General features: G+C 42.7%; 1 protein-coding gene across 1 annotated transcript in view; it reads left to right on the top strand.

Annotated features, from left to right (window-relative positions):
* The window catches only part of NEK11 (NIMA related kinase 11), a 114,617-nt gene that overhangs the window by 25,042 nt on the left and 69,336 nt on the right, over positions 1-20,239 (top strand). Inside the window, 2 exon segments of the mRNA XM_007472152.1 lie at positions 14,929-15,094; positions 19,875-19,935. Of these exon segments, the coding sequence (XP_007472214.1) occupies positions 14,929-15,094; positions 19,875-19,935 (227 nt within the window).

The following is a 20,239-nucleotide window of genomic DNA, read 5'->3' as shown; positions in this document are numbered from 1 at the left end:
GGGGGGGGGGGGGGTCTCAGTTCCATTATTACCAGGTGTGGTCACTCAATCAACTATGTGCCTTTAAGAGAGGGTCTTAGCCTGTCTGTATCTCAGTCTCTTCATTTCAAAAATGAGGATTGTAACAATCTCTTAGCACAGTGGCTGTGGTGCCAAGTAACTGCTCCTCATATGGCACCTGCTGTTGTCACAGTTAACACCAGTGTCACTGTTTTAGTGGCTGGATGTTTTCTCAGGATTGGCTCATATCTTGGTTTTGGTTCTCTTTTTAGGATATTCATTTCATCCCTTTAAGGTACATGACACTTTCTGATAGCTTGTTATGCTTTGTCTCTGCGCTCCCTCTGGATTGCAAAGCCTGCATGGGCAGAGGCTGTGCCTTGGACAAGGAGAGTGTCTTGCACAGCTCAGGTGCTCTGTACACAGGTACTGAGTTTAGAGACTAGAATTGAGGTAAGAGTTGAGAAGCTTTCCTCATAAGTTCAACATCAAAGTGTTGTTGTAAGTTGGAATTCTGTTTCTGAATGAGTTCTATTTAAAAGAATTACTGATGTCTCCTTGGGGACACCTCCACTGCTATGTGACTAAAGTGAAAACTGCTTTATGTCACAAAGGATCCAGAGATTGAGATCCCCCCTTGTAATAGGCAAGACTTACATCTACGACGTAACCACCAATGACAGCAACAATAGTAATAGTAATAATCATCATCATACATTCCAAGAAGTTGGGAATTGAATTTGAAGCTCAACCATAGCAACAAGTTTTGGCCAGTACATCTGTGTTCTTCTTTTCCTCGTTCTTATTTCCACCTACCCTTGCTGGTCTCAGTTTTCTATTTTATTATATAAGTTATGTCAAATCCTCTGTGGAATGAGGCTGAGTACAAATCCATTCAAGTAGTAAATTATGTAACAGGACATGTTCAGAGGGTCAGTGGGCAGCTGTACTTTATCACTTCTGGGAACAGAACAAGAGGTAACCCGCACAAACCAGTTTTTAGGACGTGAGCCAAAAGTGTAAGGGTGATTTTCCTCATGGTGTTTTAACCCTGACTGGAGTTTCTGGGTCCTGTGGGTGTTGGCTGCAGAATGGTCTCAGGAGGGCATGTGGTCGAGTCTCACAGCCTCTCTGGCTTCTAGTGGCCTTATCTGGAAAGTGAGGGGCTGGGCCAGCAGTGGGTCCCAAACCTTTGCTGCCGGAGGAGCTCTCATGTTTCCTGTAGTGGGAGGGGCACACAGGCCCTCTCACTTGGGCTGCTCTTCAAAGCCCCCTCCAACCCCCAGCCTCTCGAGAGCGCTGGGGCCCTTCAGCATTCGCAGCGCCAGCAGCCCTCTGACCCCTCCCCACTCCCAAGCTCGCGATTCAAAGTGTGCTCCCTGGACTAGCTCCCTGGACTAGTTAGAGATGTGTCTTGGGCCCACCCTGGACTGTATTGGGATAGATCCCTGTGATTTGTGTGCACAGCGCAATTTGAGAAGGACTGCTCTCAGATGCTGTGTCCTCCTTTGAGGCTTCCTCAGATATCACGCTTTATGAGTCTAACAGTTCTTTTTCCTTTCATTATATGAACATGAAAACACTTTGATTTATCTTCAAATAAGTTGCAGACTCTGCTGAAACAGTGCTGGCGGAAAACCGCGCTCAAGACTCTTTTGCAGTGTCATTTGCTCAGCGTGGGTTCCTGAGGAGCTGGCCTCCCTGCCAGGCTCCTGCGGACTCCTTGGGCAAGAGGGACAGCCCGGCACAGTCACTGCCGGGAGAAGCAGCAGCTGTGACGTTTGCGGAGCACTTGGCTTAGCCAGGCTCCCCTCAGCCTCCTGACTCTGGGAAGTGAAGCCTTGTGTGATCAGAGGCAGGCCAGCCCCATGTCCCCCATCCCTTCCTCCCCTTACACAGCCCGCTGTGACTTTTTCATGTGTGAAAAATCATTGACTAAACCCATAAGCTCTCATTCAGGAAAACTGGATCCTTCCTACTAGTAGATTCTAATTTGAACTCTGTCAGTAGGTTAAGCCCTGGCTTTCTGGTCATAAAAACAGATTTTTTTTCAGCCTCATCACAAGTCAGCAAAAATATAAGACCCAGAATCAGTTGCTTAAACCCTCTAATGGGAGTATGCTAATCCAGAGCTTTGATTCCCTCCCTTTCTATCTCAAAGTTAAATACAGTAACAACTGCTTTGTGCTATAAAGAGAGAGTTGTAGCTCAAATCCCTATGTTATAATTACTGTGATGATGAAATAGAGACTGAAATCTGGAAATACAAACCTTTTTCCATTTTGGCTGTCTTCATGTTAATTTGAGGCCAACCAACACCTGCTACAGATAAGATCAGGAGACTTTATTTCACTGAAACCCTAGATTGTTTTTTGTTTTATTTTTGGAGCACCAACTTTCTTCTTGCCTGGATCTTAATTTAATTTTACTTTACACAGGGTTTATCCCTTGTTGGCTTTACCTAGTCAGGGAAATGGAGCTAATCAGTTTTTGTTGCTTCTTAAAACTCAATTTGTTCCTGTCTTGACTTCATGGTAGACTTTGCATCACATCTGATTATCTCATTGCAATCCACAATTCTAGGTTTTTTCTGTAATGTTCAAAATAAAAACCTGACATGAATTATGTATCAGAATTTTGCATTTTGAATATTAATCTAACAGTAATTGTAAATTTGGAGCATAGAACAGTCATAACAAGAGCTAACCTATTATCTATGGTAAATTATTCTTTCACATCCTTACTGACATTGTCATGCTCCTTAACTTCCTTGCTGACACAAACAGGACCTTGGTTTGCTCTAAGCTCAGTACCTTTCAAAGTGTGATAGAGTGAATGAGTGATTGATTGCATTGAATCTTATGTTATCGATATTTTTGTTCTCAAGGCATGTTACTGCATTGTTGAACAATTTTGAATCAAGTGAGTTTTGCACAATTCAGCTTTTTGAAAACTGGCCCTCACACACACACAGTCACACCTGCAGGGTTGTGGTACCCAGGACAACCTCAGAAATGTAATCTAATGCTAGGAAAGGTAAGTCCTGGGAAACATTGTCTTCCCCTTCTGTGTGGTCTCATTCCAAACCTCAAAATCTGGGGCTCTTTAACTGGCACAAACTCTTGATTATCGGTAAGATTTTCCATAACACTCAAATGATAATTAATAAAAACAGACATAGCTTCACCAGTGCCTCATCAGGAGCAAGACCGTTATTCTAGTCATTTCGTTGTCTCTTCTTTGATGCTAAGGAGGGGATGAGTAGAGCAGGTGACGGGTGTTTTTGTTCTTTGAAAAATGGCTTGAAAAAGAGAAAGTTTTGGGCTGTCTTAGCTGCTAGACACTGCAGAACCTATACACAAATGAAAGAGGGGAAACTTAAACTTTGAGATGGAATTCTGTTCTTTGGAGTTGTGGTCTGTTTCCTCCAAGAGGTGAATGGCGGCACTGCTGTAACTTCTCTATGACCTTGGATACATTAGTCAGTACTGGACACTATAAAACTCTTAGAAGAGAACAGGCAGGCCACTCTCTAACATAAATTGCAGCAATATATGTTTTGATCCACCTCCTAGAGTAATGAAAATAAAAACAAAAATAAACAAATGGGGCCTAGTTAAATTTAAAAGCTTTTGCACAGCAAAGGAAACCATAAACAAAGTGAAAAGACACCCCACAGAATGAGAGGAAATATTTGCAAACAAAGCAACCAACTCGGGATTAATCTCAAAAATATTCAAACAGCTCATGCAGCTATCTCAATATCAAAAAAACAAACAACCCAATCAAAAAATGGATGGAAGATCTAAATAGACATTTCACCAAAGAAGACATACAGATGGCCAAAAATCACATGAAAAGATGCTCAACATCACTAATTATTAGAGAAATGCAAATCAAAACTACAATGAGGTATCACCTCATACTGGTCAGAATGGCCATCATCAAAAAAAAATCTACAAACAATAAATTCTGGAAAGGGTGTGGAGAAAAGGGAACCCTCCTACACTGTTGGTGAGAATGTAAATTGGTTCAATCATTATGGAGAACAGTATGGAGGTTCCTTAAAAAACTAAATATAGAACTACCATAGATCTGGCAATCCCACTCCTGGGCATATATCTGGAGAAAACCATAATTCGAAACATGCACCCCAGTGTTCATTGCAGCAGTATTTACAATAGCCAAGACAATGGAAACAATCCAAATGTCCATCGACAGAGGAGTGGCTAAGAAGATGTGGTACATGTATACAGTGGAATATTACTCAGCCATAAAAGAGAATGAAATAATGCCATTTTCAGCAACATGGATGGACCTAGAGATTGTCATACTGAGTGAAGTAAGTCAGAGAAAGACAAATACCATATGATATCGCTTATATGTGGAATCTAAAAAAAATGGTACAAGTGAACTTATCTACAAAACAGAAATAGATTTACAGATGTAGAATACAAACTTATGGTTATAGGGGGTAAGTGGGGGAGGGATAAATTGGGAGATTGAGATTGACATGTACACACAACTATATATAAATTTGGTAGCTAATAAGGACCTACTGTCTGGGACAGGGAACTCTGCTCAATACTCTGTAATGACCTATATGGGAAAAGAATCTAAAAAAGAGTGGATAGATGTATATGTATAACTGATTCACTTTACTGTACAACTGAAACTAGCACAACATTGTAAATCAGCTATACTCCAATAAAATTTTTTAAAAAATGACAGCCAAAAAAAATTACTCAATCCTCAGGACCTTAATAGGTTGGGCTTTGATGGATCTACTCTTGAGGGTCTTGTCTAGCTTTAAAATTTTATAAATACATAAAATCCATCCCAAGATTGGGGAAGAGGTTGAGTGAGGGGACAGGATCAGAAACTGAGCAGCTTTATGCTTCTCATGGGCCAGGTCATCCAGTGGGAGTTATCATCTCTGAGATGTTAGGAAACCTCTGAGCAGAACCATTTTCCAGGATGAAATATCTTTTTGCCATTTTTCTCTGTCTATGCAAGTGTTACTGTCAGCTCCCATGGATAAGTCACTTCTGAATAAGGGCCATTCCAGCAAGGATGTTAGGAAGCAGTTTTTATAAACTTTCATTTTCTGATGGATGCCCAGCATGTAGGCTGATGTGCTTCCATAAGGGGAAGAATCACACATAGGGATTGTGTCTCTCACCACCTGTACCACAGTGCTTGGTGGGGTGTTAATTTTGATCATGTAATAGTTAATAAACATTGATGGTGCATCCACTGTGTGCTAAGGCTTGTGCTAGACACCAAGGATACAGAAAGGAACAAAATGTAATTGCTCTCAGTCTGGGGATGGAGACCAAGAAATAACTATGAAAAGACATAATTGTCAGAGTTCCTATGGTGAAGGTAGTGAATGAGCTGAATTTTGAACAGTGATGAGTGTGCAAGCTTGGTTCCATTCAGACATACTGCCAGGTGCTGGGAATCCCACAGTGAATGGACTGTGAGCTGGCTCTGGGTGGCTGCAGGCCAGTATGGGACCTCCTGTGTGAATAGACGTCACAGGGGGCAATGGGAGCCTGGACGAGGGGCCCCTATCCTACCCCTGAGGGGTCAAGAGAGACTTCTCTTGGATGGAGGCTTCTCACAAGGCCACCATGTGAATAAACATCACCTCCGGTTCTTGGAACTTTGTTTTACCTTCTAAAAATTGTAATTATCAACCTTGTGCCTCTAATACCTAATGACCTCATCCTTACTTTCTTAAGTTTGAAGCTTCAGACTATGTAAAACAAAGTAATTCCTTATATTAGCAATTTTTTCTATCTCCAGAGAATTATAGAAAAACGTATATTTATTATTATTTATTAAAGTATGTTTTCTTAATTGGGGGGGAGCAGGAGAGGAGAGAAACCAAATCTTTTAGAAATTCTTTTTTTCTTGGTCATTCTCATCTCAGTATTTTTTTTTTTTAAAGAAAACATTTTTAATCTTACAGTACAGTACCTTGAAAAGTACAGTAGTACAGTACAACAGCTGGTATATGGGGGCTGGTATCAAGTGAACAGGCAAGAAGAGTTACTGACTGGAGGAAAGAGAAGGGGTGGGAAGTATTTTTTTATTTGTATATTTTATCTTATTTTTGATTGCTGTATTATCTGTGCCCTTTACTTCCCTCTTTTCCTCATTGTCCCTCATTTTAGAAACCTCCTGTTTGCTATCACAACTCCAATATCTCTACCCAAGGGAAGGAAGGGAACAGCGGTGGAATTTTAATCTTTCTGAATCTTGATACTTTTTTTTTTTTTGCGGTACGTGGGCCTCTCACTGCTGTGGCCTCTCCCGCCGCGGAGCACAGGCTCCGGACATGCAGGCCCAGCGGCCAAGGCTCACGGGCCCAGCCGCTCCGCGGCACGCAGGATCCTCCTGGACCAGGGCACGAACCTGCGTCCCCTGCATCGGCAGGCAGACTCTCAACCACTGTGCCACCAGGGAAGCCCCTGAATCTTGATACTTTTTGATAAATGCTAAAATTTTTGACACATGAGAATTTTGAATCAACGAATAAAATTGTTTTCAAATTATTTAAAGAGATCCCATGTTATCTTAGTTTCCAGATTCACTAACAACAGATAATTTCTAGTCCCTTATTCAAATAGTTTTTTTCTCACTATACATGCATTTTTGTATAGTTCATTGTAGTTTACTCTGTCATAATTTTTTGAAGATTCGTATCAATGTCCAAGTAGAAAATAACCAATTTATCTTTTCCAGTTTAAAATAGGAGACTTAGCACTTTCTAAGGAAATAAGACATAGCCCCTGTTCTCTAGGGGCTTATCTCTGTTCTAATCTTTATGTACTGCACAGCTAAACCTAACTCCCTGCCTTTGGGTTTTCACAGCCTGAAGCACGTACAAATGTGTGGAGTGTTCACCACATCCTCCACCTCTGCTTCTAATCTCTTCTTTAAAAGCCTCCTCTTTCTTCTTGTAGCAAAGTGTTGGTATCAGGATATCTTTGGCCACCAAGATGGCTTAAACAATAAGAAAGATTCATCTCCCTAACAAAAAGTCCAGAGGGAGAGCAGATCCCCGTGATGAAGTCGTCAGGGGCCTTGGTGCCTTCCTTTCACCCAGCCTGTCGTCTCAGGACAGTTCCTTCAGGACGCCAGCTGGCTGCCGAGGTCAAAGGAGTCACAGGCGAGTGATAGCGTTGCAGAGATGAAGGAAGGGGACTCTCCTCCTATGCTTCCCTTTTTTATCAGTGAGGAGCATCTTTCCTAGAAAACCATCACGAGCCCTCCCCACATCTCCCAGGCCAGAATTACACCACATGTCTAGACTGATCACTGGCAAGGGGACTAGGATTACATGGTGGGCTTAGATCGGTTATGATTCACCCCAGGGGCTGGGGAGAGGGGGAGACAGCCACCCTCTCTTAAAATAATTAAGCCACAATATTTAATGACTGTGCTCTTCTGTATAAATAAGAAAGACAGAACTGCCTGACCACTTCTCTGGAGGTGTGTGGGAGAAGGAGGGTGGGGGAAGAGCCCTCACTGGTTCTCAGGGGAGCTAGAGTTGGCTTCGTTACATCGCTGGTGCTAAAGAGAACTTTCCAAGGCTGTGGAAAGGAGTTCCAGGAAGCTGCTCACTGTGAAGGGAGCCCACTCATTTTTTTGGCTGAAACTAGAGGAGAGGGCTGTTTGTTCTCAGTGAGCTCTCAGGAGACAGTCCCAGCAGCTTTGGTAGAGGCTGTGACTTAGACAGGGAGGAGATGGCTGCCTGGCCGTGAGGGCACAGATACCCAGGCTGCCCTCTGCTACCCCCCCCCACACCCCGCCCCGACCAATTCACACTCACTCACGGATTCCTGGGCTCGGCTGTGGAGTCTTTGTCAAGCCCTGGGAGGAGAGCTTTGCACAGCAGAGCAGTTAGACACTTTGTGTCTTCTCTGTCACCTCCAGGGAGCCCCCCTGGGAAAGGGCTGGTTGGGGTCCGTCCTGAAGCCAGTTCTGTTCTTGCACTGACACCAGAGATTCCCTGCAGAGAACCTCCACTGAGCACCAGCACCGTTTCCAACCTTGAGACGTGTGTTCAAGCCATTTCTGATTTTTAAGTTTATACAGATGCGAAGAGTCATTGAATTCACATGATTATTAGATACTTTTTATTCAGGCAATATTTATCTTCAAAACTCCTGCTCCTGAAATTTCTGTTTACTCTTTTCTGTTCCTTAAAAATAAAAGGCAACCTGCCTAATTTGTTATGGTACCAGCATTGAAACACTGCATGGAACTTGTTACCACAAATGAAATATAATCTAAACAGGAGCCAGGAATAACATATTTGCCGAACAAAAATGTCTGAAATACTTCTACTGTTATTTGTTCTTCGTCTTTTATCTGTATCATTATTATTATTATTAGTTATTTTTGCTTATTATCTGTACATAATACTCCCATATGCTGCTAATGTGTTTGTAAACGAAGTCTCGAGAAGCATAGGAGATGGAATTTATCTATAGGTTATAACTGATTTGCAGTTTCATTATTCAGTGTTACAGACACTTTGTCTCAGAATCACTATATCCTAGCTATCTTCAGAAGTAAAGGTAAAATAGAGCAGAATTTAAAGTGGAGAAAAGTTGCCTTTATTTTCATCCCTGTGACAGATGGTGTTGGGGCCCCACCCATGTCCCCTGGCCAATTAGCATTTCCTGTACGTGGACCCAGCCTCCACTTGTGGCAGGGGCAGTTCTGCCTGAGGCCTCCCTGGCTGTCAGGGCCTCTGTGCTCCAGTGAGGCGGAGAGTGGGGGAGTTGATACTCCCAGGAGCAGCCTGAGTCAGTGGATGAGGGAGTCGGTCCCCGCCCCTCGGGCAGAGGAGCCCAGAGGTGTGTTCTATGCCTGGCCCTAGGGTTCCTCCACAGTTAAGCCCCAGTTGCCCACAGTGGTAACTGGCTTGATAACAGGCCCTTGAATGGCTCCCCTCCCTTCACCTCACTTTCCTACCCCTCTTCTTACTGCCCAAATTGATCACCTGCCTCAAATCCTGTCTCAGGGTTTGCTTCCTGGGGACCCCAAACTAAGAGTCCTCTAGAGCAGAGCATGGCTCGATACATTATCTTTTAAAATGTAGTTATATATAGCTCAAATGCTTTTTTCTGATTAAAAATTGGGATAGATAAATGGAGGGGGGCAGGGGGGGATGCGGGGGGTGGAAGGAAGGAAGGAGTGTTTTGTGAACCTGCCAGGTTTTTAGGTATTTTAAGAAATACCCCTCCCTGTGACATTTTCATTCTTCGTTCCATAATGTGTACTGTGGTTGTGTGTGTGTCTGTGCACGAGTTACTCTAAAGAAGGATATATAGATATTGAAATTCTCAAGCAGTTTTCTTTTTTTGAAAAATCACCTGCTTATTAACTTTCATGGCCTATTCAGGTAATGCAAATATAGCTCTCCCTCTACTGGCTATTGGTTTATACAGGGCAAATTGTAAAGAATGATAAATTCATTTCTTTTGCTACTTGGAATCCACCTGGGGAGAAGGCAATTCAGCTTACTACAAAGTAGTTTCCGTGTGCAAAAGTGAATGTCCTGGGCTCTAGTCTATAGATTTTACATTTTTTCTCTTCTCAAAGGAGATTTAGGGATCCTCACCCCATCCCCAGCTCTATTATTGCATTTATCATGAAGTTGTTCAACTATTTTTGTACTTGTTGGCCTTCCCCATGAGACTGAGCTTTCTTGGAGGGCAGGAGTTTTATCTTTTTCATCTTTCTATCCCCAGAACATGATACTGTGTTTGGCATACCCAAGGCAGTCAGTAGATGGTGAAATAACAGAAATGTGGAACTTTCGATGTGAAGGTATTTGGCAGTGGCTGCCTGGCACCTTGTGTGGAGTCTGAAGTCAGGCTCAGCAGAAGGATTTTGCTCCTTAGTTGCTGGTGTCTGCCATGTGCACCTGAGGCTTGCTGTCCCTGCACTGTATGGTGATGTCATCTGAGCTCTGTCTGTCTCCAAAAACTGCAACATGCCTGTGATCAGGGGTGGAGAGGAAGAGATCAGATGAATCAGAGTTTTTACCCTGAAACAAGCTGGGATCAGGAATTTAATTGTTAGAAACAAAGGCAGCTCATAGATTATGGCATATGATGATGATCCATAAAATAATATTATCCTTTTCTCTGGCCACAGACCTTAAAAATGTTTCTGAATTGCTGAAAGAAGGAAAAACAACTGAAATAAAATAAAATTCCATCTGTAATATACTCTCCACTAACACCTACAGTGTTTTTTCAGCTACTCCTATAGGTACCTTTAGTTCCCGGCTTTCCCATCCTTTATTAATGTGCCACTTTTTGGAACAAATATCACTGCCATTTTTTCATGTCCCTTTACGTTTTAAAGTTATATGTCATATTAAAGGGGGTTAAGTTACTTTTAAAAGGATGTTTTTCCACTCTCATGATACTTCTACCTATAAAAGGCCCTAAATCCCTCAGAAGATCCTAAGTTTTAAGACTCAGATAAATGAATAAAAATTAACCTAAATGAGTCAAATTTTTGGAGGTTCAGTTTTCATTATCCCAAAGTGAGTGCTTCATGGGAACACCTCACAGTGCTCTGTGACGCATAATCGCATGTGTCAGGGCTCTAGACGCAGATATGAGTAGCTGCCCTCTGCACGGTTGAGGCAGAAGGGGATTTATTCTGAACACAGATGGCTCTCACAGCTGTGGGAGGCTGTGGGGCGGGGGAGGCTAAATTTCCAGGAATGTCAGCCTGGAATTGGCCCACTGCCACTGCCCCCAGGCCCACACTCTTTCTTAGGACACCTCTATTAGTGAAGCGAGGTCCTGTGCCTGCCCTGTCCCTCCGCACAGCTCACACCCAAGGCAAGGTCCCGGCTTGGTCCAGCTGACTGGCAGAACCTAGGTCCCACACTGGCACCCCAACTCAAGGCAGGTGGGAGATGAGGAATTATTGTTGTCTATCTGTTTGTTTTTATCTAGGGAAGGCCGGACCCACAGCCCAGGGGTCTACTACAATGTAGGGAGGTTGTCTAAAGACACTGGGCAGCCACAAATGACAGATTTCTGCTATGATACTATCTCATGAAAATAGCAGGCAAATTGTCTAAACTGGCCTCTAGTGTTAAAAAATTGTGTAGCAAAAAATGTGAAGGAAGTACACAAAATTGTTACTGCTGATGATCTCTGTAGTGGATTGTGGACTATGTTTTGTTTTCAAATTTTTCTGTAATAACACTATATTTCTTTGTAAATTAGAAAAAAAATGAGAGCTGACCATTTAAGAAAGGATTAGTTAAAATAATTGCAGCCTTGCTAGATGGATGAAAACTCTTACCTTGAAAGTCCTGAGCAGATTTAATAATCTGTTAAACAGGTGAATATTGAATTTTTTAAAAAGCAAAAAATATTAGTCTTATTTAAGCTGCAGTTAAAATCTGTTTCCTGTGGATTTGCCCTCAGTGGGTACAGTAGTTGCTAATCAAATTAGAGAGTCATGGCAGCTTAAATCAGGAGGGCCTCAGACATCACTTACCCTAACTTTGTAGCACCCAGCTCGATCTGAAGTTTTAGAAAATACAAACATAGTCACATACACACATTTATGCACACTGATCTGCTTACTATCTGTCTTCCTCAGGAGACCCAAGGGCAGGGGTGACGAATTCTCAGAGCCCACTACACCACTACACACACAGCACTCCTCACTGAGATTCCAGAACTCTTAGGCCCCTTGGTTTACTTGCCCCTTGAAGACCTTCCTTTCACTCCTACCCCTTGCTGGACACAAGGAAATGTGAGGTTCCTGCTTTGGAAATATAGCAGGGCTTCTGCTCTGGGGCTGTTCTCCCCATCTGGGAGTTCTGTCCCCCAGGACATGGCCTGGGGGACATGAACTATTTTCAATGTCTCAGCAGTGCCTAATGTTCTTGTCTCCCCTCCATCTGGTCCCGAGGGTCTCTCTCACGTTGGGCAGGGAGGACACTCAAGCCACTGGTTAGGTGCTCCTTCAGATCTTTTCTCTTTGGCCTTTGTCTCTCCTTTGGAAAATCAAAAGCCAGGGATTTTACTCATATTCTCTGTAGTTTGTGATGTCATCTTTATCCTGAGGCAGCCTATGCTGCTTGTTCAATTTGAAATATGTGAAAGACTACAGGGAAATTTGGGGAAAATAACCCTGAACTTCTCAAAGATATCATCTGCCCCATTTGTATGGAAGGTGAGCCAATTTGAAGGGAATGAAATTAGCTATAGTTATCCCAAATTTCCAGTCACTCTCCAAAGTTTGTCAGTTCACTACTGATTCTAGAAAGAAACATGCCACTTGGGAAAGAGAACAGAAAGTTTGCAAAATGAGTGAGTCTGAAGGGGTGCCTGTTTTTGCAGCTGCTAAAAAGTGTGTCCTGAACAGCTGAAGTTCTGATAAAATAAATATCTGTCCTGTTACTTAGGAGAGGGTGACAGGCTGAGTGTCACTGAGCCAGGGGCAAGCTTCCTTGACTTGGTCAGTTTCTGCGCTCTGTTTGGCTGATAAGGCTCTCACATTATGTGACACGCAATGAGAGTTTCCTCTATCAGTTTTAGGTAAGGAAGGTGGAATATCTCTGCATCTGCCAGAGGTGATTATATTAGATATCACCTGTCTTTATAGCCCTACCTTCATCTGCTAAGCTGTGGGCAAATGAGATTTTATGCCTTATCATCAGGCTGCCAGACGGGGCTCAGGTAACTATATGTAAAATCCCATGCCCTGTTGCACAATAGTTGATGTTTGCAAGAAAAAATAAGTATCTTAAAGCTTTCGATAGCATTTGTTCCTTCACAGCAAGAGAATATTGCAAGTTTGAGTGAGGCTTTATATTGCCGTGCTATATAAATTAACCACTGTGACTTTTACAACTGCACGTTGGCTGGGGCACAGTAAGTACTGGAAAACTACCATGAATATGCCATTTGGCTTACGGCTTTATCATTTTTAGAAGTTACAGGAAAACAACCGCGTCTGTCATTTCAAGCTCCTTTATTATACTAAACAGTTTGAGATGCCACTCTTAATAACATGAGGTCATTTTTAACCAAATTCTTGCTAGAACAGTCTCTCTATAGAACACGTTGCCAAGCAAGAATTTCTCCAGAATCCACTCGATTATCAAGTAGGGGCCTGGTAGCGTGTTCAAGACCTAATAAAACCAATGTGATGGCCCCTGTCCAGTGTTATTGGGGCTTGTCCTTGGTTACATAAGGGAACAATTTTAAAATGAAATGACATAACTAAAACGTTTATATCAACTTAAAACATATTGTTGTACATTTTCTCTCATTTTTGTTGTGCAGCCAACATCTGATGTCCTCTGATGAGAGGTCGCTTCATCTTTTTTGAATAAACTTACCCATGTTAAGTTGATTAAGTTTTCCAAGTTTACCTTCTTTAAATTAGAATAAGAATTTAGCAATCTCAATTCAGAATGCTAGATTTTTACATTATTAAACCAACGTTTTAGAACTGTCTTATCAATTACTTCTTTAACAGCATTTTTTTTTTTTTTGCAACTTGTCATTATTAAGCTTTGTGATAAGCATTTGACTTAGTTTTTCTAGCAGAGACAACACTCACTCATCCTTCATCAGGTTGTCATATTTAAGTCACAGATTTACAATACTGGGCACGAGTGGCATAAATAGGTTTGGGAATAGATGCTATGACTTGGGTAAACACCTCAACTGGAAGGTGGTCCAGAGAGCACCTGCTGGCCACCGCGTCCCCAACACAAAGATGGCCATTGACATCTGTTAGAAAGGACTGCAGAGCTCTGGTTAATCTAGGATTTGGTTAAAAGGCCTTTAATTAAGAGAGCTTCTACTATAAATATATGTTCATTAATATGCATAGGTAGTTACTCTTAAATAACATTACTGCAAAATGTCTTCTAGTACAGGTCCTGCAGAACTTAATGAACAGCTAAGGCTCACTTATATTCAGTGGAATCTGTCTGCATACATAATTGGTGCTCTAAAGTGCTTCTCCCAGCAATCTGTTTACACCCTGGCACTGTAATTGGTTTGGTCATCAGTCTGTTTCTTTCTGTAGATGGGAAGAGATACTGTTTTGGTCCACTCCTCATTAGTTATCACAATTTTTAAATTAATAATTTGGAGAGGTAATAAGCCCTTGTTCCATTTATACATGCTTGAATACCTCTGTCAATGTTTTTAGATTTTTTTCTTCTCCTAAATACTGGTAGCAATAAAGTATGATATGCCAAGGACAGTTTTAAAAGAAAATAAGTAGATATTGATTCTGCTGATATTAAGTTGATAGATTTGGAAAATTTTAGAGCTGAGAGACAGAGAGAAGCATGTGTATTTATATACACATGCGGAGGCAAAGAGAGAGTCAGAGAGGAAAAGAGAGTCAAAAAGAGAATAAGACAGATGCAGAGAGACAGAGTGACAGATATAATTATATTATATTCACACACACACACACACACACACACACACACACACACACACATATTGAGAGAGAGAGACAGATACCAAGATAGGAATAGTGAGAGAAATAGAAAAGCAGACAGAAACAGGAAAACAGATAAGTAGAGACAGAAAACACACAAAGAGACAGAAAAAGACAGAAGCAGAGATACCTAGAGGCTGAGGAAGAGCCGCTTCAGCCACGCCACTCAAGATTAGCCCTGTCTCTGCCCCGTGTGACCAAACTAGGGCCGCAGGTGTGGAGGGCACTGCCAGGACAGAGGCAGACCCAGGGTGCCCAGGAGTCACCAGTGATAGCAGACCTCTGAGTAGGTCACAGCCTGGGCATTAATTAGATGGCCCTGCACCACTGTTCACATCTATCAAACATGTTTTTTTCGTTCTAAATGTATTAAAAAAATTTTTTTTTTGGCTGCAGAAAGGTCCTGAAGGAAATCTCTACTGGAGAACTCAATCCAAATGAGACTCTGCAGGCCACCTTGGAGGCCCAGCTCCTTTCCAAGCTGGACCATCCAGCCATTGTCAAGTTCCATGCGAACTTTGTGGAGCAAGATAATTTCTGCATTTTCACAGAGTACTGTGAGGTGAGACTCTCCTTCTCTTTTTGAAATCTTAATAAAAATATATTTCATAGGGCTTCCATGGTGGCGCAGTGGTTAAGAATCTGCCTGCCAAAGCAGGGGACATGGATTTGAGCCCTGGTCCGGGAAGATCCCACATGCCCCAGAGCAACTAAGCCCGTGCGCCACAACTACTGAGCCCGTGTGCCACGACTACTGAAGCCCGTGTGCCTAGACCCTGTGCTCCACAACAAGAGAAGCCACTGCAATGAGAAGCCTGCGCACCACAACCAAGTGTAGCCCCCACTCTCCACAACTAGAGAAAGCCCGTGTGCAGCAATGAAGACCCAATGCAGCCAAAGATAATTAAATTAAATAAATTAAAAAAATATATATATATTTCATAGTAAAAAGCTGTCTGTAAAGAGACATCTCAGAAGTTTAATTAGCCAACCACAAGGTGAACTATAAATACCTGAGATGTTGTGTCTTGCTGCTAAGAGAGAGCATCTCTATGTAATTGACAAACTTGTTTCTGATGAAGGGTTTCTCCTTCTTGGAAAACTCAGAGTGAATGTGTTTTAAGGAGGAATTGCTGCAGAAAAACAATCCAGCAGGGCTTCCCTGGTGGTGCAGTGGTTGGGAGTCCGCCTGCTGATGCTAGGGGACACAGGTTCGTGCCCTGATCCGGGAGGATCCCACGTGCTGCGGAGCGGCTGGGCCCGTGAGCCATGGCCGCTGGGCCTGCGCGTCCGGAGCCTGTGCTTCGCAACGGGAGAGGCCACAACAGTGAGAGGCCCACAACAGTGAGAGGCCCGTATATTTACTTTTGGTGTGTGTGTGGGTGCATTCTCCAAGCCTCCGACAATGGTTCAATTATTAGATGGACATTTAAATGCCGTAACAGAGGCCTGGACAGAGCAGAGGGACACCTCCTGAGTCCTGGGTTCTAGCTCTGTGGTTCATTTTCCCCAATGGAAACTTGGAAATGGGAATATGGCTCATTTTCCCCATGAAAATCCTTCATATTAACCGATTTGTGATTTATGGCGTCAGGTATTTGCAGTTTTCCCTGCCATTCCATGTTCTCCCCAAGTGATAATAGCTGTGCATTTTACTGAGCCCAAGTGAACATGAAGCTGCTGAGAAAGGTGCCGGGTGGAGGGGGCTTGGGGTTGACAAAGTGCAGCATATGTGGGTCTGGGCAGTCACTCCTGAGAGGCTAGGGAGAGGGGAGTTACAGGGGTTGGGTCAGAAGGAGAATACCCAAACATGCCCTTGCTCAGACAGTATCTTCCAGAACATTCTGAGAGCTAATGTCAGCCAAATGTACCTTGGGAGAATCTGGTTCTATTCATACTTTAGAATGTATTCAGTTCATCACCTGGGTGTTGCTGGGGCCCAAGAGAAATGATGCTGGGAAGAAAGAAGATGCTCTTTAGAGGGGGAGGCAGGCCTGTTTGGATCAGAGGGTGCTGGGTGTCTGAGGTGTGGAAAAGAAGAGGAAGGAGGAGAAGCAAATCGGAAGGAGTAAAGATAGCAACGAAAACCAGCTTCGCTGTGATTTACATGGTAGCTGATGTGTCATCCAGAATGAAACCAGTAGCAAAGTTAGAATATTTGAAAATTTGATATCATCCAGGTCTTGGCTGTTCCCCTTCAGGACGGTCTCCCTGGCACAGCCTTGCTGGGAGTTTCCCCATCCAGTCTTGCCCCTCCTCTGCTTGAAGGAGAAGCAGGGGAAGAAAAGAAAAAGAACCAGGACATTTGGGTGTTTACTTCTTCATCCAACAGATTTTTAAGAAAATCAGTAAAATGATGAGGTGCGCAGAGCATGGGTAAGAGCAGCTGCTCTGGCAAATATGTCACTGATCTATGCAAAACCCAGGGATTTACAAATATAGCTACACTATGATCCATCAGCTATAATTTAATCGTTTTCTTCTTTTTGCCCCATCCAGTTAATAAACTATCTTATGTGGGAAGCAACTGACTCCTATTACTTATGCCTATTACTGCTACCTCTGCTGCTGCTCTCGGCACACTGAATTTTCCAAAAAGACTCTCACGATCTTAAAATATTTTTCACTGTAGTGAGGACTGTCCAGTGGAACTTTGTGTGATGATGGTAATACTCTATATTTGTGCTGTCCAATATGGTAGTTGCTAGTCACATACGACCCTTTAGCACCTGATGAAATATGGCTAGTATGGTTGAGGAGCTGGATGTTAAACTTTATTTAATATTAATTACTTTAAATGTAAATAACCATGTATAGCTGGTGGCTACCATATTGAACAGAGCTAGATGATAAGCTATAACTTTCTCTCCTTATATTAATTTTTAATTATTAATTTTCATGTAATTTTAATCTACTAGAAAAGTTACAGAACACAGTGAACTCCCATATACACTTCGCCCAGATTTACCAATCGTTATTTTTTCACATTTGCTTTATTATTCTATCCTTTCTATCTATCTATCTATCTATCACCTATCTATCTATCATCTATCTATTTTTTCCTGAACCACTTGAGAGTAAGTTGCAGACATGATGCCCCTTTGTCCTAAATCCTCCTATGAGTGTTTTCTAAGGCCAAGGACATTTCCTTAACATAACTGCAGTACGAAGATCAAAATCAGGAAATTAACGTCGATGCAATGCTGGTATGTAATCCAGTGGTTGTCAGTGTGTGATCCCAGACCAGCAGCATCAGCATCATTTGGAATCTTTACTTAGAGATACAGATTGTTAGCTTCCACCACAGCCACAGCGAATTAGAAATTCTGGGGGTGGGATCTGGCTATCTGTGTTTTGACAAGCCCACCAGGTGAGGCTGAAGCACACTACAGTTTGAGAACCACACATCTAATCCACAATTCACACTCAAATTGAGCCCATTTGTCCCAGTTATGTCTTTAGAAAGGACATTTCTATAAGAATGTCTTTTTCTCGTGCAGGATCCAATCCAGGATCATCTGCATTACTTTTTAAATGCTGGCGGGCTTCCCTGTTCCACCTGCTGAGCTGTCAGGACGTGCTTCTCTGAGGAATGCTGTGTGTGGGTCGCTAGTTCTCCTTGCTAACCGAGATATTTCTCATCTTCATAAGCTTAACTCACACAAACCTGGCATTATCCTCTTCTTACTGAGGTAAAATAATAATATTGGAAATGGCAGATGGCCAGACTTGCACCTCACAGAAAAATGTTATCACCATTGAAATAGCTGGGTTTTTTGATCCCCAAGTTTCCTCTTCTATAATTTAATTTGGAGGCTTGCAAGACTGAAATACACACATATAAATACATTCACAAGGCTGCTATGTCCACCACCCAACCCTTTGGACACATCACATCAGATTATGAGTGTAAAAAGCAAATTACCCAATTCTCACAACTTCTTGTCAAGATCTAACCAAATCTTTGGTGGGGAATAGTACCCAAATTACCAAAGTGACAGAATGTTTCAGGTATTGGTGCCTTCCATTCTCCTCCAGCCAGGGAAATGGGGCAACTTGCTGTCCCCTGTCCCTCCTCCACAGTTTCCCACCTCTTCATCTGTGCCCTTTCAGAATGTCCTTCCTCCTGGCCCCATGTTTTCAGTTCCCACCCATCCTCCCAGGCCTGCTGAAATGTCACCCACTCTACAAAGATTCCTATAATCTCCTGGCTGGAAATCACTCCTCACCCGATCCCCGACTCTCATCGCATTTCAACTTGGTGACACACAGCACATTATACATAGTATCATCCATCTCAGATCAGACTCTCAGTGTGTGGGATTGATCTTTTTCTGATTCATTTTTGTATTGCATCATGAACCCATGTAATGAGCCACAAAAAATTAGTACTCAGGAAATTTCTTACCACTTGCTTCCAGCTGCCTCTCACCTTATTTCTGTCAAAAGCCGATGGTAAAATTTTGGATCCTTCTATCTGTCATATATGTTGAAAGCACTTTGTCAGAAAGCAGGGAAGGTTGGACTTGTCTGTTTCCTGCACTGTGATATTAACAATAGCTAAATAAAAATTATATCAATATAGTTGTAGTGCTTAACCTTGGCTGCACACTGGAATCACCTGAAAAGCTTTCAAAACTAATGAGGGCTGAGGCCCTCCTTCAGAAAGTCTGATTTAATTGGTCTGGGGAATGACCCAGGCATCAGGATTTTTGAAAGCTCTCCAGGTGATTCTAATGGGCAGCCAGGGCCGAGAACTCTAAAAAAAGGGAGAATGGCCAGTGTGGAAACAGAAAAATATAGTCATAGAAGAAAACCATGTCAGTGTTTATGGAGCACTGAGCAAAGATGAGGCTCAGCTGAGAACAGGGGAGTCTGGCTGGCTCTGCTGGTGGGTGTGGTTTTCTGCTCAGGCCACCAGCTGGGTGCTGTTCATGAAAATTACCTGCCTTGTTCTCTGGGCTCCCTGAGCAACCTTCTATCCTGTTTCTCCTCAAGCTTTCATGCCCTGATTTTAGCATTTTTTCGGTGGTAGTTGCCTTGAGCAGTTTTTACTGTGATATTTGCCTAATGGTGATTATGTATTTCCCTCATTCTTTCTACATTTATTAATTAGGGCTCTCCTGTTAGAAAGAGCTATTCCACTGTTCCTTCTCCTCCATTGATGTCTTTATTCAATTATTTATATCAGTATGGACTCAGGGATATTTATTTTATTCTATGGGTTATAGCCCAATGCTGTCATTATTAATTTTCTTTCTCAATTTGGTCCAGCTTTGGCTAGTGGGGCTCCTTCAGATTGGCTCCTGTGTCCTCTAAACATGCCCCCATCCTTTTTGAAGGAGAAGTGGATTCTTATCTATAAACTATATTTTGTAGATGAGGAAACGGGACCCCAGAGAGGTGATTTTCTGGCAATCACATGGCTGGAATGTTGGATTTCATCCAGGACCAAGACCAGGATCACAGGGGTATAGGGAAAGCTGCTCCTGTTTTTCTTTTACTTGGATTGCTCCTATTCCTTCCTTAATATTTAAGAGAGTCAGGGCTTCCCTGGTGGCGCAGTGGTTGAGAGTCCGCCTGCCGATACGGGAGACGCGGGTTCGTTCCCCGGTCTGGGAAGATCCCACATGCCACGGAGCGGCTGGGCCCGTGAGCCATGGCCGCTAAGCCTGCGCGTCCGGAGCCTGTGCTCCGCAACGGGAGA

The sequence above is a fragment of the Lipotes vexillifer genome, unplaced genomic scaffold, assembly GCF_000442215.2.
Source record: "Lipotes vexillifer unplaced genomic scaffold, Lipotes_vexillifer_v1.1 scaffold884, whole genome shotgun sequence".
NCBI classification, from domain to species: domain Eukaryota; kingdom Metazoa; phylum Chordata; class Mammalia; order Artiodactyla; family Lipotidae; genus Lipotes; species Lipotes vexillifer.
This window is presented reverse-complemented; position numbering and strand designations above follow the sequence as displayed.